Source organism: Myodes glareolus, chromosome 6 (assembly GCF_982192425.1).
Source record: "Myodes glareolus chromosome 6, mMyoGla1.1, whole genome shotgun sequence".
NCBI classification, from domain to species: domain Eukaryota; kingdom Metazoa; phylum Chordata; class Mammalia; order Rodentia; family Cricetidae; genus Myodes; species Myodes glareolus.
The window spans coordinates 71,269,564-71,281,822 of record NC_142031.1 but is presented as its reverse complement, the minus strand read 5'-3'; the positions used below and the strand labels follow the sequence as shown (position 1 = coordinate 71,281,822).

At 43.2% G+C, this 12,259-nt stretch overlaps 1 protein-coding gene across 5 annotated transcripts in view; it reads right to left on the bottom strand.

Annotated features, from left to right (window-relative positions):
* The window catches only part of Ccser1 (coiled-coil serine rich protein 1), a 1,117,462-nt gene that overhangs the window by 971,637 nt on the left and 133,566 nt on the right, over positions 1 to 12,259 (bottom strand). For all 5 annotated transcript variants that reach the window (XM_087907262.1, XM_087907263.1, XM_087907264.1 and 2 more), the window contains exons 2-3: positions 7,889 to 9,229; positions 6,965 to 7,146 (exon numbers count right to left, since the gene is read on the bottom strand). In XM_087907262.1, the coding sequence (XP_087763388.1) occupies positions 6,965 to 7,146; positions 7,889 to 9,200 (1,494 nt within the window). In that variant the 5' untranslated portion in view covers positions 9,201 to 9,229. The remainder of the gene's footprint in view (positions 1 to 6,964; positions 7,147 to 7,888; positions 9,230 to 12,259) is intronic.

Genomic DNA, 12,259 nt, shown 5'->3' with positions numbered 1-12,259 from the left:
TAGTGGGAAATGTATTGCTCTATTCTGTAGCACCGATCGCAATGACGGTCCTATTTTAAGGGGGTATAATTGCTGACTCTCTAATGCAACTTTGGACACGTGGTGTGGGGGTAGGAGGGGATAATTGAAGACTGAACCTTTGTGACAGCTGGCTAGAATATCCATGTATGACGTGACTACCAGAAAGGTAATGTAGGTGGAGGAAGGGCAAAGAAGCCACTAGCTCTCAAGTTCAAGGTCATTACTAAGTTCCACCTATTACTACTTGAAGTCTTTTGAGCCTTCCCCTTTGTGAAAACTGTAATAGTCTGATTCCAGTGCCCATTTGCCAACAGAGTTCTGACACAGTATCAATCTCCTGTCTTTTATAACCCATAAACCACGAGTAACTTCATGTAAGTCTTAGATTTTTCAGACGGGTCAGGTAAATGAAAAGACAACTCAGTCAGGCAGTGGACAGTAAACAGCTATGTCTGAAGTGTGGTCTGAAGAAGGAATCAGCAAAGGAATCAGGACAGGGAGTGTGTGAGCAAGGAGAATTCATGCTGAAGCAGAGGAGAAGTACACAGATGGTCTCCGTGACAGTGTTAGATTGTCAGAACTCAGGAAAAGCTGCACACCGAAGAAAGATTAGGAAAACTGCCACAGTCCACGACTCCAGTTCTCCATTTAAGCAATGTCTGGAGATATTTTATTTTTCCTTTTGGAGGCTGCTGGTTTTCATAGGTAAAATTCAAAGATGTTATTAAACATGCTGTAGTCAGGTGAGGCAGTGCTCCTCCGTAATTTCAGCATTCAGAAGGCTAAGGTAGGAGGATCAAAATCAACCAGTGAGCTCAGGCAACACAGACCAAAGAAAAGTCCCACAATGTCCTCTCAGAGGGATTACCCAGGAGAAAAGGCCATGTTGAGGATGTCAAAATGGAAAGAAGGCCACTGCAGCTGAGAAACTCCAGAAGTGGAGTCTCTGACCTGTGTGGAGGCCACACGGATGGGCTGGAGCCCTGGCAGTAGGAGACACAGAAATGCACGCTAGTTTGCTTCCTCAAGGGCAGTGGTGTAGTAAGCGGTGCTGTGTGATAAACAAGAAAAGAACTGACTGAGTGTTGTCCCCTGTGCTGCTACGGACCATGACTAGTGGACAGATTTGTTTAAAGGAAAAGTGATGGATACGTTCCTCAGGTCCAGGAAGACGAGGGGTGATGGCCAGAGTTCAATGTGGTGAAGGAATGCTTTCAGGGAAAGAACATGTGCTGTGAACGTGCGAAGTTCACGCTTGGTGAACTGCTCAAGACCCTGTATGACCTGATACAGGGAGAAAGGGCAAAGTTTCCTCGCAGTGTGAAAGGTAGGGGCCCTGCCATGGGTTTCCTGGAAGCGTTCTGGCAGCAGAAAGCCTCACAAACAAACTAGCAAGTCATGCTGCTTCTCTAACAAACTATTTATGTAGACCAGGGTGCTCACACTCAGAGTCCAACTTGCCTCTGCCTCCCCGATGCTGGGACAGAAAGTGAATGCCTCCACATCTGGCTCTAGTCAGTTGTTATTTTGAAAATATTTCAAACTGTCTAGAGCTGCTTGTAAAAATGTTAACTTGGACAAATACTAGGACTGCCAATGAAACTCTGGAATCTGTAATATGGCCTTCAATAAAATGACTTTGTATACTATATAGAGTCCCAGATGAAGCTGCTGCCCACTGACATCTGCTTTGTGAAGGAGGTAACTGTACACAGACATGCTACAGCCCAAGGTTACTGCCATAACCTGGTCTATGTCATGGGAGTCTGAGGACAGGCCCATGCTCCCTGTCTCTTAGCACCAAAATAAAGCTCATGGATGGGCCTCTCTTAGCCCCATAGTTTCTTCTGTTTCTCACTGATGTATACAGTAGTACTGAGAACAACTGGCTAAAGCCAGGTATGGATGTGCACACCTTCAATTCACGTACTGGAGAGGCAGAGGCAGGTGGAACTCTGAGTTTAAAGCCAGCCTTGCTCAAGAGAGCTCCACGTTATCTAGGGTTACATGGTAAGACCTTGTCTCAACAACAACAATAAGAAGGATGGGAGGGTGGGAAGGAGGGGGTGGGAGGGAGGGAAAGAGGGAGGGAGGGAGGGAGGGAGGGGAGAAGGGAGGAAGGGAGGAAGGGAGGAAGAGAGAAAGGGAGGGGAGGAATAAAGAGACAGATGAAGGCAGACAGAAACAGAGGCACACACAAAACAGAGAGAGAGAGAAACAGAGACAAAGACAGAGACAGAGAGAGACAGACAGACAAACAGAAAACAAGAACAACTGAACTGGCTACATACAGAAAGTGTAATAATGCAGTTAGTTGAGAATATATACAGTGAAATGTCTTTTTTTAAAAAAAAGGCTAAAAACTGGGCACTTGTTTCAGAATTGATATAAGAAGCTAAGAACAACAGACGCTATAACAGAAGAGGCCAAAGTAGTCTGACAGGGGAGTGAGAGGGTCCCTGGATTAACATAAAAATAGTAAAGTGTCAGCAATCCAAGCACACCATTGCACTGGCAGATTGAAACTGTCCATGCATGATTCATCTGTCAATCACAGCTCCTGACCTGACATGGCAAGTATGGTGGTTCATGAGTTAATCGTAAACAATTTCTCCAAAGTTATAATTATGTACAAATAGGTATATATTAAATATTTTCCTTTTTCTAATTTCTAGGACACTTTTTGTTGGATTTTGTTATGCAATGGTAATATATTTATAGGCATATGTCAGAATTTCTCATTCATAGTAAAGTTAATCTGCTGTATTTAAATTTCAAGCAATAAAATAGTGATAGGAAAAATAGCTTTAAAACTGTTTTAAAAAATGTTAAACCTTAAGATTGCAGGGCTTATCTTTTAAGAATTTACTATTATTTTACGAAGTATCAATTCTGCTTTACTACATATGCATCTATTCAGATAGTCATAAATTTGTAACAGATCCAAAATCAATCAACCCTCAGTCTCACACACTGTGAGGCTGTGCCAGCCAATGGGGCAACTATGGAAGACACATGACAGCTTCTATCTTGGAGAAAGGATGGAACAGATTTGACCAATTAAAAACAAAGTCACAGGACAAGAGAGATGGCTCAGTGATTAAGCACACTGGTTGCTCTTGCAGCGGACCTGCGCTGGTTCCCAGCATCCACATGGCAGTTTATAATGATCCATAATTCCAGTTCCATGGGATCTGATGCCCTCTCTTGTCTTCTACGTGCACCAGGATCACATGTGGCACACATACATACATTCAGGCAAAACACGCATACCCATAAAAAGTATCTGAAAAAAGAAATGAAACGATTTTTAAACATAAAAGCAAAGCACCAAGAGTGAAAAGCAAGCAGCCCTGGTCTTCTAACATCTGCACGTTAAGGACAGAACGTTTCTGAAGATGCCCTGAAGTGCTAAAGACTGCTGTTTACAGTTTCTGCTCCCAGACTCACATTGAAATAAAGTGGCCACTGTGAGTAATGCAAGTGGAGCTGAGTGAGAATGTGAGAGACATAAGGGCTCTGGAATCATGACTGGGCTGACGGACAAATGGTGTTTCTTGGCATTGGGTCTGTCTCAGATGCAGTTTGGAAAGTTCTTTCATGCAATCACTGTCTCCTCTTATATGATGCTCTTGGAACTCTGCCAGTAAGAAGACAATGGGTCAGCTGAAGACAACAACCATGAACCCGAACCACGCCTCTCCTTTAAACTTATGGAGTCCCTGGTATTCTGATATTAACAACCAAAACTGGACTGATGCAATAGAATCAGAGCGAAGGTTCTTTTCTTTGTCTTTTCTATGGCCCTTAATATCCCTTTGGTGACAGAGAAGTACAGAAATATGTACAGCTTTTAATGGGGTTTTCCTATGCACTGTTTAATACTGTGGGTGTACGTTTTAGTAGGAATAGTTACTGAGGGAACACATTAGCAGCTCGGCACACCCTTCTGGGAAGAGCATGATGAGCCAGGCTCTGCAGATCTCTTACTTGGACTGACCTTCCCACCATTTAACACGAAGCGAGTTGTCATCTATAAGAACTATAACTGATGCAGGCCATTTCTAAACGAAAATGACTCATTTCCCAAAGCTAATCAAAACCAACGGCTTCTAACGGGCTTCAAGAGAAACCTGCGGGTGAGCCCAAATCTCCCAGCAGCACACGGATGAGATCACATATTCTAAACCACTAGCTTACTAGGAAGAATCAGAGAAACCTAGCCTGCCCCTTCACTTCTCAGATATTGTGTTGGAGTGACCAGGGAGTGTGGATGTGACCCTAGAAGTCTCCTGAAAGCCCACAAGCCACATGAATGATTCTGCCAGAAGAATCCTCTGGACTGCCTCATTGTGCTTGCAGCATCAACCACGGGTCTCACCTAATGGTGCGATGCAGTTGAGCATTTGGGTGATACTTTGAATGACAAAATGTTCATGAGTACCCCAGGCGCCACCACTGTGACTATGGAGCAGCAAACTCGGCAGCTGTGCCTTGAACCCATTAGCATTATTAGCAAGGCATTCCTCACCACACACCCTAATAGTCAATTCTAGAACCGCCTACATTATTGTATATTAAAGATGTATCAAGCATATTTTAAATTAATCGACAAATAAAACAGTGACTGAAGGATACAGTGACGCCATGAAGTACTTTTTGGTAAGTCACCTGTAAAACTTCAAAAGTGCTGGCTATTCCGACAGTTATCTGCAAATTTAGCCTGGCCGTTGTTGCTATGCCAGATTCCCTCTCTAAGCCCAAACGTTCAAACAGAAAACGGTGTTGTCCTGCCATCTAGTGGTTGTTTTCTAATACTGCAATGACACGTGTTGAAGATACAATAGCAAAAAAATAAACCACCCCCCCCCCGGCCTTTTTTTTTTATTATAATCTCTTTATTGATTCTCTGGAAATTTTACATCACGTACCCTAATTCTGCTCACCTTAAAGTCCCCCCATATCCTCCCCTCACCTTGTAGCACCCTGCCAAAAAAAAAAAAAAAATCAAAACAAAACAAAGCAATCAAACAAACAAAAGCAAGAACAAAAAAATAAAAAATACTTCTTGATTACTTTTTCTCTTTTCCCACCCCTCCAATACCTCTTCATTCGTCCTGGTGACATTGGGAGCAATGTATCACGTGGTATACCCTTTGGCCTAAACTGACTTATTAGCAAATGTTCATTGCAGTGAGTCACTTTCTGGTTCAAGACCTCTGGTTTCTGGTGCACCAACGAAACTCCTCTGGGATATCCAGCAGCCGACCCTATGGAGGTCCTGTGGGTGTCATTCCACAGCACCAATACCTTCAGAAGCAGGTCATAGATAAGGGGAGATATTAGGTTGGGCCAATTCAAGGCCCAAAGAGGCAGGAAGAGCCCAGACTGGTCAGACAGGGCCTCTGGGGTCAGCCAGTCTCAGGAGAGGGAGTGGAGCCAGCTCTTTCCCAGGCCATCAGAATCAGTTCTCCCTTTCCTGTGCTGAGGGGTAGGGCTCTCTCTCCCAAGTGCAGGGCCAGCTCTCCTCTGAGGGTCCAGACCAGCTCTCTTGCTCCAGTGTCCAGTGAGGCAGGGCCAGCTTTCCCAGTGCCAGCCAAGAGCAGAGCTGTCTCAGCAGGGCCTCTGATTTCATCACTAAGGGTCCCTGTGGCCCTCTGAGTTGACACAGCCACAGACAGCAGCTGGACTACAGACCCAGACACGGCCCTCCGCAACAGCTTGGGCCCAGGCGACATCCTGGTTCCAGGTGGAAGTACTGGCTACTCACATCAGAATGACTTTGGCCCCAGTCCCAGGCTTCCCTATGACCTTTGGTGGCAACATGGGCCTTGGACTTCAATACAGACTCCAGTCCTTCTATTTTAAAGTCTAGAGACGGTGATTTGCTGACCTTATGGGAAAATTTACTTTAAGTAAGCAGGAGAAAAAAAAAATCAGATATAACGTATCTCAAAGGCCAACTCTTAAGTGGACTGGATTGAGAACTGTTTATATAACAATATAGAAACAATATTTCTCCATAAAGAATACAAAACAATACAGTTTTCTGAAAGGAAAATATTTTGCAACAATTAGCTTCAATCTCAAACACTGAATTTGTTTAAAAGCTTCTTAAGGGTGTTCTCTTGATTAAAGTTCAATGCAAAAAGGATGCTGTGCTTTTAATACAGGAGAGAGGAAAAAGACAAGCGGTGTTACCTTCTCATGTGCTCACACTTAGCTCTCTGCATGGACATGGACAGAAGCAAACATACAGGGTCACTTTTGGTCTGGTGGTCCCAGGATTACTGGCGCCATCTGCTGTTCAGCGATTTCTGATTTTCCCAGAATTAGGGAAATGCTCCTCACTGAGTACTGACTACAACTTCCCTCACCTATCACAAAGATTTCCCTACAATCCTCTGTTATCTTGGGATCTAAGATTACCAAAAATGCCATGTCCACACTCTGACACAAGCCCTCAGCCTACAAGGAAGCTCAACACTTGCATTAAGAATATGTTCAAGCTTCGAGTGGTGATTTTGCAATGTCTCCCACAGTCCCTGCGCCTGGTTCACCCTGAGAAAAAAGACCTGAAGTGAAGCCACTGAAGGCTATAAGGTGACAATAATGCACATGTACCAAGTAGCATAGTCATAGAGAGGAGATGCACGCAAAATATGATTTCTAAGGTGTCCCTGTAGTCAGAATTTCTATCCTAGGATCTTGCTTTAAAACAGAAATGAAGCGATTTCCCCCAAAATAAGGGAAGGTTGCTGCCTGGCACACTGTTACCTGTCCTACCCCATGAGACTCTCAAGTGAAATTTTAACCTCTCTGATTGGCCACGTCGATTATGGAACCCAATTTTCCATTGATTCTGTGTTCATTCTGCAAGAGGAGTGAGCAACCTAGCACACAAAGCATTACTTATTATGTGCAGATGGACATACAGACTCACCAGACTGTTCATTTTGGAGGACGAGGACCCAGCTCTGTGCTTCCTTAAGCTGCTGGCTTCAGCGTGCCCATCCTTCGGCTTCAAGACCACTCTGCCGCCCCCTGCTGTTCCTTCAGATGAGGACCGCAGCCGCCGCTCTATATACCTTCCTTCATGATATGGGCTGAGGCTGCTGGCAAGAACTTTCCCAAGACAAATAAAGAAAAATGAATACCAACACTTACATGGAGCTTTTAATCAATGTACCATTTTAAGAGTATGAAAAACCTTAGTATGATTCAAAAGCCCTCGACCTCAGAAAAAATGTCTAAGTTTGTAGTAACAGTTTGTTTAATCCCTGTTGGAGACTCCCAGTAATGGCAGAAGCAAATCTCTCTGTCTATTACACTTGTCATTTCCTCACTAGGGCATCTGAAGCAGGACAATTGCTGCTAGTTCAAGGACAGCACCGGCTGAGGCGGGTTTTGAATTTGGCAGGCCTTCTAACTCCAAGGACTACAGTTTCATATCCTGCAATCCTTTTGTATTGACAGAATTTATTTATATCAAAATATAGATCCTAGCTAAAAGTACATCGGAAACAGAGCTGAAATTGCACAGATTTCCTTTATGAAAACTTTGTCTGAAATGCCTCCATTTTATTAACTAGCAAGTTATGCTATTACAGTCGCATTTCAAGCAGAGTCAACTTCCCCCTTCTTCACAGGTCATAATAACATAAATAATACGGCCAGGAAAAACAAGGATCACAGACTTATGCCCCCATCATAAGTGAGATAAGTTTAAAGTCAATCAAAGCAAACATTAAAAACAAATTACAAATGCAAGGGGAATGTGCCTCCACTTGAGACACAGCAAAAATAATTGATCAACTAACAGTGAAAATTAATTTACATTATTTTTGCACGATGAAATTCTGCATACCTTTGGCAGCACTTGCTTCATATCCATAAGACGTTTTGTTAAAAACATTATGATCCCCAGAGGAAGGGATTACCCTTGAATCTGAAACAGGGTGAACTCCTTTAATGCGTTCGGCCAGTGCCTTGTGTGGGTCGTAAGAGCCCAGTGTCCTGGGCGAGTTGGTCCTCAGCATTGGTTCGGTGGGTTTCTCTTCTCTTTGATGACCATGTGGTAGGTGAGTCTCTGTGTCGCTCACATTCCTAGGAGGGGATCCAGCGCTTTGCGGCAACACTTCCCTCTGGTTAGCTGCAGAGATCTCCGGTAAAGAACGCAATTCAGTGCCACAGCGGCCATCTAGCCTATACCTCCCAGGAGACATCCTCATACAGGGCACAGTTCCTACAAACTCCATCGTGGTCTTTGTGATTGCAGCGAGATTGGGGGTGGGCTGAGAGGTAGCATCATTGTGACCAAAGTTGTCGCAGTGCAATGCCATACTTCCACTTTTAGGAAAGGCATCTGCCTCAGACAAAGAGTCTTCAGTCAAGGCCAAGAATTCTGAAGGGGTCTGAGCTGTGGTCAAATCCGTGGAAAGCAGAGGCGACTGTAAGGAACTTCCTGCATGCTCCGTTATATCCACAGAGCAAGACGGGGAAGGTCTCCCTACTTCCAGTTCCCGCTCCTGGTACTGTGCAATCGCCAGAGAAAACTCGGGCTGCTGTACCAATGGCCTGGATTGGCTCTGTGGAACCGACTTAGAAAATTTAGAGTGAGACGAAAATGATTTGGGGAGTAGCTTCTTTGTTGATTGTTTAAGAGAACGGCGAGTTTGTTCTTCTGTGAATCCAGAATCATCCCCTTCACTTCTGCCAGAACTTAGACAATTTATAAAGACATTCTTATTAGTTGAAGGTTCCTTTTCTCTTTCAAAATCTTCCGTCAGAGATCTTGTTATCTTCTTACTTCGTGAACTACTAAAACCCACAGAATGTCTTCCCCTGGTTTTGACTTGCTCCTCCAAACTGAGTTTCTGCATATTGCTGAGAGTGGGTTGAGCACCATTGGAAATACTAAGGTTCTGGTCGGTGGGTTCTGGCTTAGGTTCACTCCCCTTCTTGTGGTGGAAGCTGATGGATGGAGCCCGGAAGATGCTCCTGCGTTTCCCCACGCTCCCTGAGCTGGAGTTGGTGCTGGAAGGCGAGGAGCTGTGGACACCAGCTGTGTTTCCAGAAGAGGGTGAAGAAGGGAGAGAGTCATGCCTTCTGCTAATACTTTTTCTGAATATTGGCAACCGGGAGACCAGGGTACATCGTCTTGATCCTGAGTCCCCCATTGGGAACCCGGGGCTTACACTGTGATAGCCTGGGAAAAGGAAAAACAAAGAAAGTAAGTCAATATAATTCAGTCTTGACTGGAACCCGGTTAAGCAAAATACAGCTTTTCAAGAAAAAGAATGAAATTTGCTTTATACTACAATAATAGCGTGCCAAAATTCAGAATTTAAGAAAATAGAAAATTATTCACAAACTTGTATTAAAATCTTACTTTGAATCAAAAGCTTTGGAAATTACCACAAATACTTAGTCTACTAAAAAGAATGCAAGGTTTGAAAACACAAGGTCTTTATTTAAGTCTGCTTTTAAATTTTGATATATTATTAAATCTAAATTTTTATGCTTAAATATATCCATGTTTAGTACCATGTGGCTCACTGGATGATCTATGCAGCTTAACAGAAACAGAGATCAGTGATAAGCCAGGCATTAGGATCTGCACTCATGAAAACCAATTGGAGCGAATTCTGTGGTGGAAGCTGATGGAGGGACCCCGGAATATGCTCCATGGTGTCCGGCACAGGAAGCTTAGGAATGATCAGAATGTGGACCAAAGAAACTGTCACACAGATGTAAGGAAGAGTTAGAGGTGAGGGAAGCCGACTATGAGCTAAAGGAAAAACTAGATGAAAAACTCAAAGTGTCACTAATCTTGAGGGTAGCAACGAGGAACCAATCAGAAATACAGGATCCTTATGACCAGATTTCTGTTAGTGCATCTGGGTGCCAGTGAAGAAGAAGGAGGAAGAGGGGGTGGAAATGTGGCTACTATAATCCTTTTTGATGCAGAAGAATTTCTCAGAGATGACATCTTTTTTTTAGAACCATAGAAGTTAAGTAGTAATGTTTTGGGGCATTTCACAGTACAAGGAAAGGTAACTTGGTAATGTCACAAGCTAATGAAGCCAAACCAGAATAAGAAACCGAGCCTTCTCTACCCCAAGGCTGGCTTATGGCCAATACAGCATACAGGATGCCTTCATTCTCTGGAGTGAATAGCAGGGAGCTGCTGGCATGTTCCCAGTGCAGAGACTGTTCCACAATCAGTCTTACTTCAACTTACACATTCGGTCTCTCTGTCTTGGTACTGTTGCTTACCATAGATTTTCGTGATATAGCACAGTTGGCTCCTGCTTTGGTTTGATAAAAGCCTCATTATTCCATTTTTCTTTACAGTTGAATGATACTCCATAGGTTTCTGCCACTGCTGCTGGCTATCCACCCTAACGAGATCCTATTGCTGAAGACACCACACACTTTGGTTGTAGGATATAAAGAAATCAAATGGGAACTGACCTGGAAACTTCCTTCCTGTTTTCTGCCAAAAGGTACTGTGCATGGCATTAAGAGGGGAAAGCAATAAATGCTCTAACCCAGTTGTAAACACCCTGGGATGCTACAATAGTGGCCATCCAGGCCAGATATGCTCACTGATTCAATAACAACATGCATGTTATGGATGTAACTAAGCACTTTCTAATTGTATTTGAGGCCTGTTACACAGCGGGTAACTCAGAACTGGTTCCGTAAATCTTGTCAGAAGCACATGGTTAAGGAAATCATGGGCCCTAGAGTGAAACTAAACAGTTTTGCTAAATGAATATCTTATAATTGCTGCCAAAATATTAACATCATTGACATAAATATATATATATATATATATATATATATATATATATATACATCTCAAGATATTTTTGGACTTTTCTTTAGCATTTTTTGTTTAAATCAGCACTCAACTGAAAGACTAACTCAACTCTAGGTCACCTTAGCAAGTATCCAAAAAATTTATATGTGGAAATTTTTTCAGAATATCTTTTATAGTAAGTAACCTTCTCTTAACTACTTAATGTAAACAATGAGACTTCCACTGGGCCAGTGTGGAGCATATAGGTTACTCTCATTGGTTCGTTAATAGGTTACTCTCATTGGTTTGTTAAGAGGAACTCTGTCCTTGAGTAGAAATAAAATCTATTAAAAATAAAAGATTCTTTACACTTCACTTCACCGTACATAAAGTCTTGTTTCCTGCTCGAAATAATAAATGGCAGAGAGATAAGCTACCTATAGCTCATACTTCCCACAGTCTTGAGAAAAGCTGTGTGACCTGGCAGCTGTGTGCAGCCCCAGATCCATCCTTCTAGTGCACAGCACTCTTTTCTGTTCCTACCTTCATCCTCTGTACGGCCATGACTGTGTCTGCTTGCTTAGTTCTTCCATTAATTAAGAAGACCCTAACATGGAATGGATTCCCAATTGGGTAGTTTTTCTTCAAACATATCAATATTTCAAACATAAATAAATATAACGAGCTATACTTTTCTCAGAAGCTTATCACAAATCTTTCAAGTTTTGAAAACCATGTATCTCAAAACCCTGCTTACCTGAGACATATGCACAATAATGCTATAATGTTGCACAAATTGGCTACACCTCCATCTCATCACTGTTGGAAAGCATTGCTGGCTGGTCGAGGCTGCAGTCTCTCATGGCTGACAGCTTTTCCCAAAAGCTGGGCAACACAGGAACTCCCTCCCTTCCCAGCAAAATTTCCAGCTCTTTACCTACCCTTATCTGGAGAATATCCTTGGGCCTGGAGGACAGACCTCATCTGAAAACTGTCTCTAAGCCAGAGGCCTCACTTATCTTTATCTTGATCCTTGGCCACAGATTCCTGCTAGAAATCTCCCTTTCTCCACGAGTGAGCGATTACTAAGACTTGTGCTAGGAACTTTCTGATAGGACTGTGCCTCTTAATACAAATTAGGGTTTGCTCCCAGGTTCTCCAATCTTATATATTCCTTACCCTCTGGAATAAAGCTGAGCTGATTCACTGAAGCCTGTCCCCAAGAGGGCTGTCTTTGTCATATACACTACTGCCATAACGCTGTTCCCCGCTGCTGCTGCCTCCACCCTGTGAGCCAATGCAGTCAACGCTTCTGAGGTGGAAGAGGAGCCGCACATCACATTGCTCTCATACACAAGAGGTGTGCCCTAAGACTGGCATAGTATTCTCATCCCTCTTCACTACATTATAATCACAACTGTAACCTTGTAA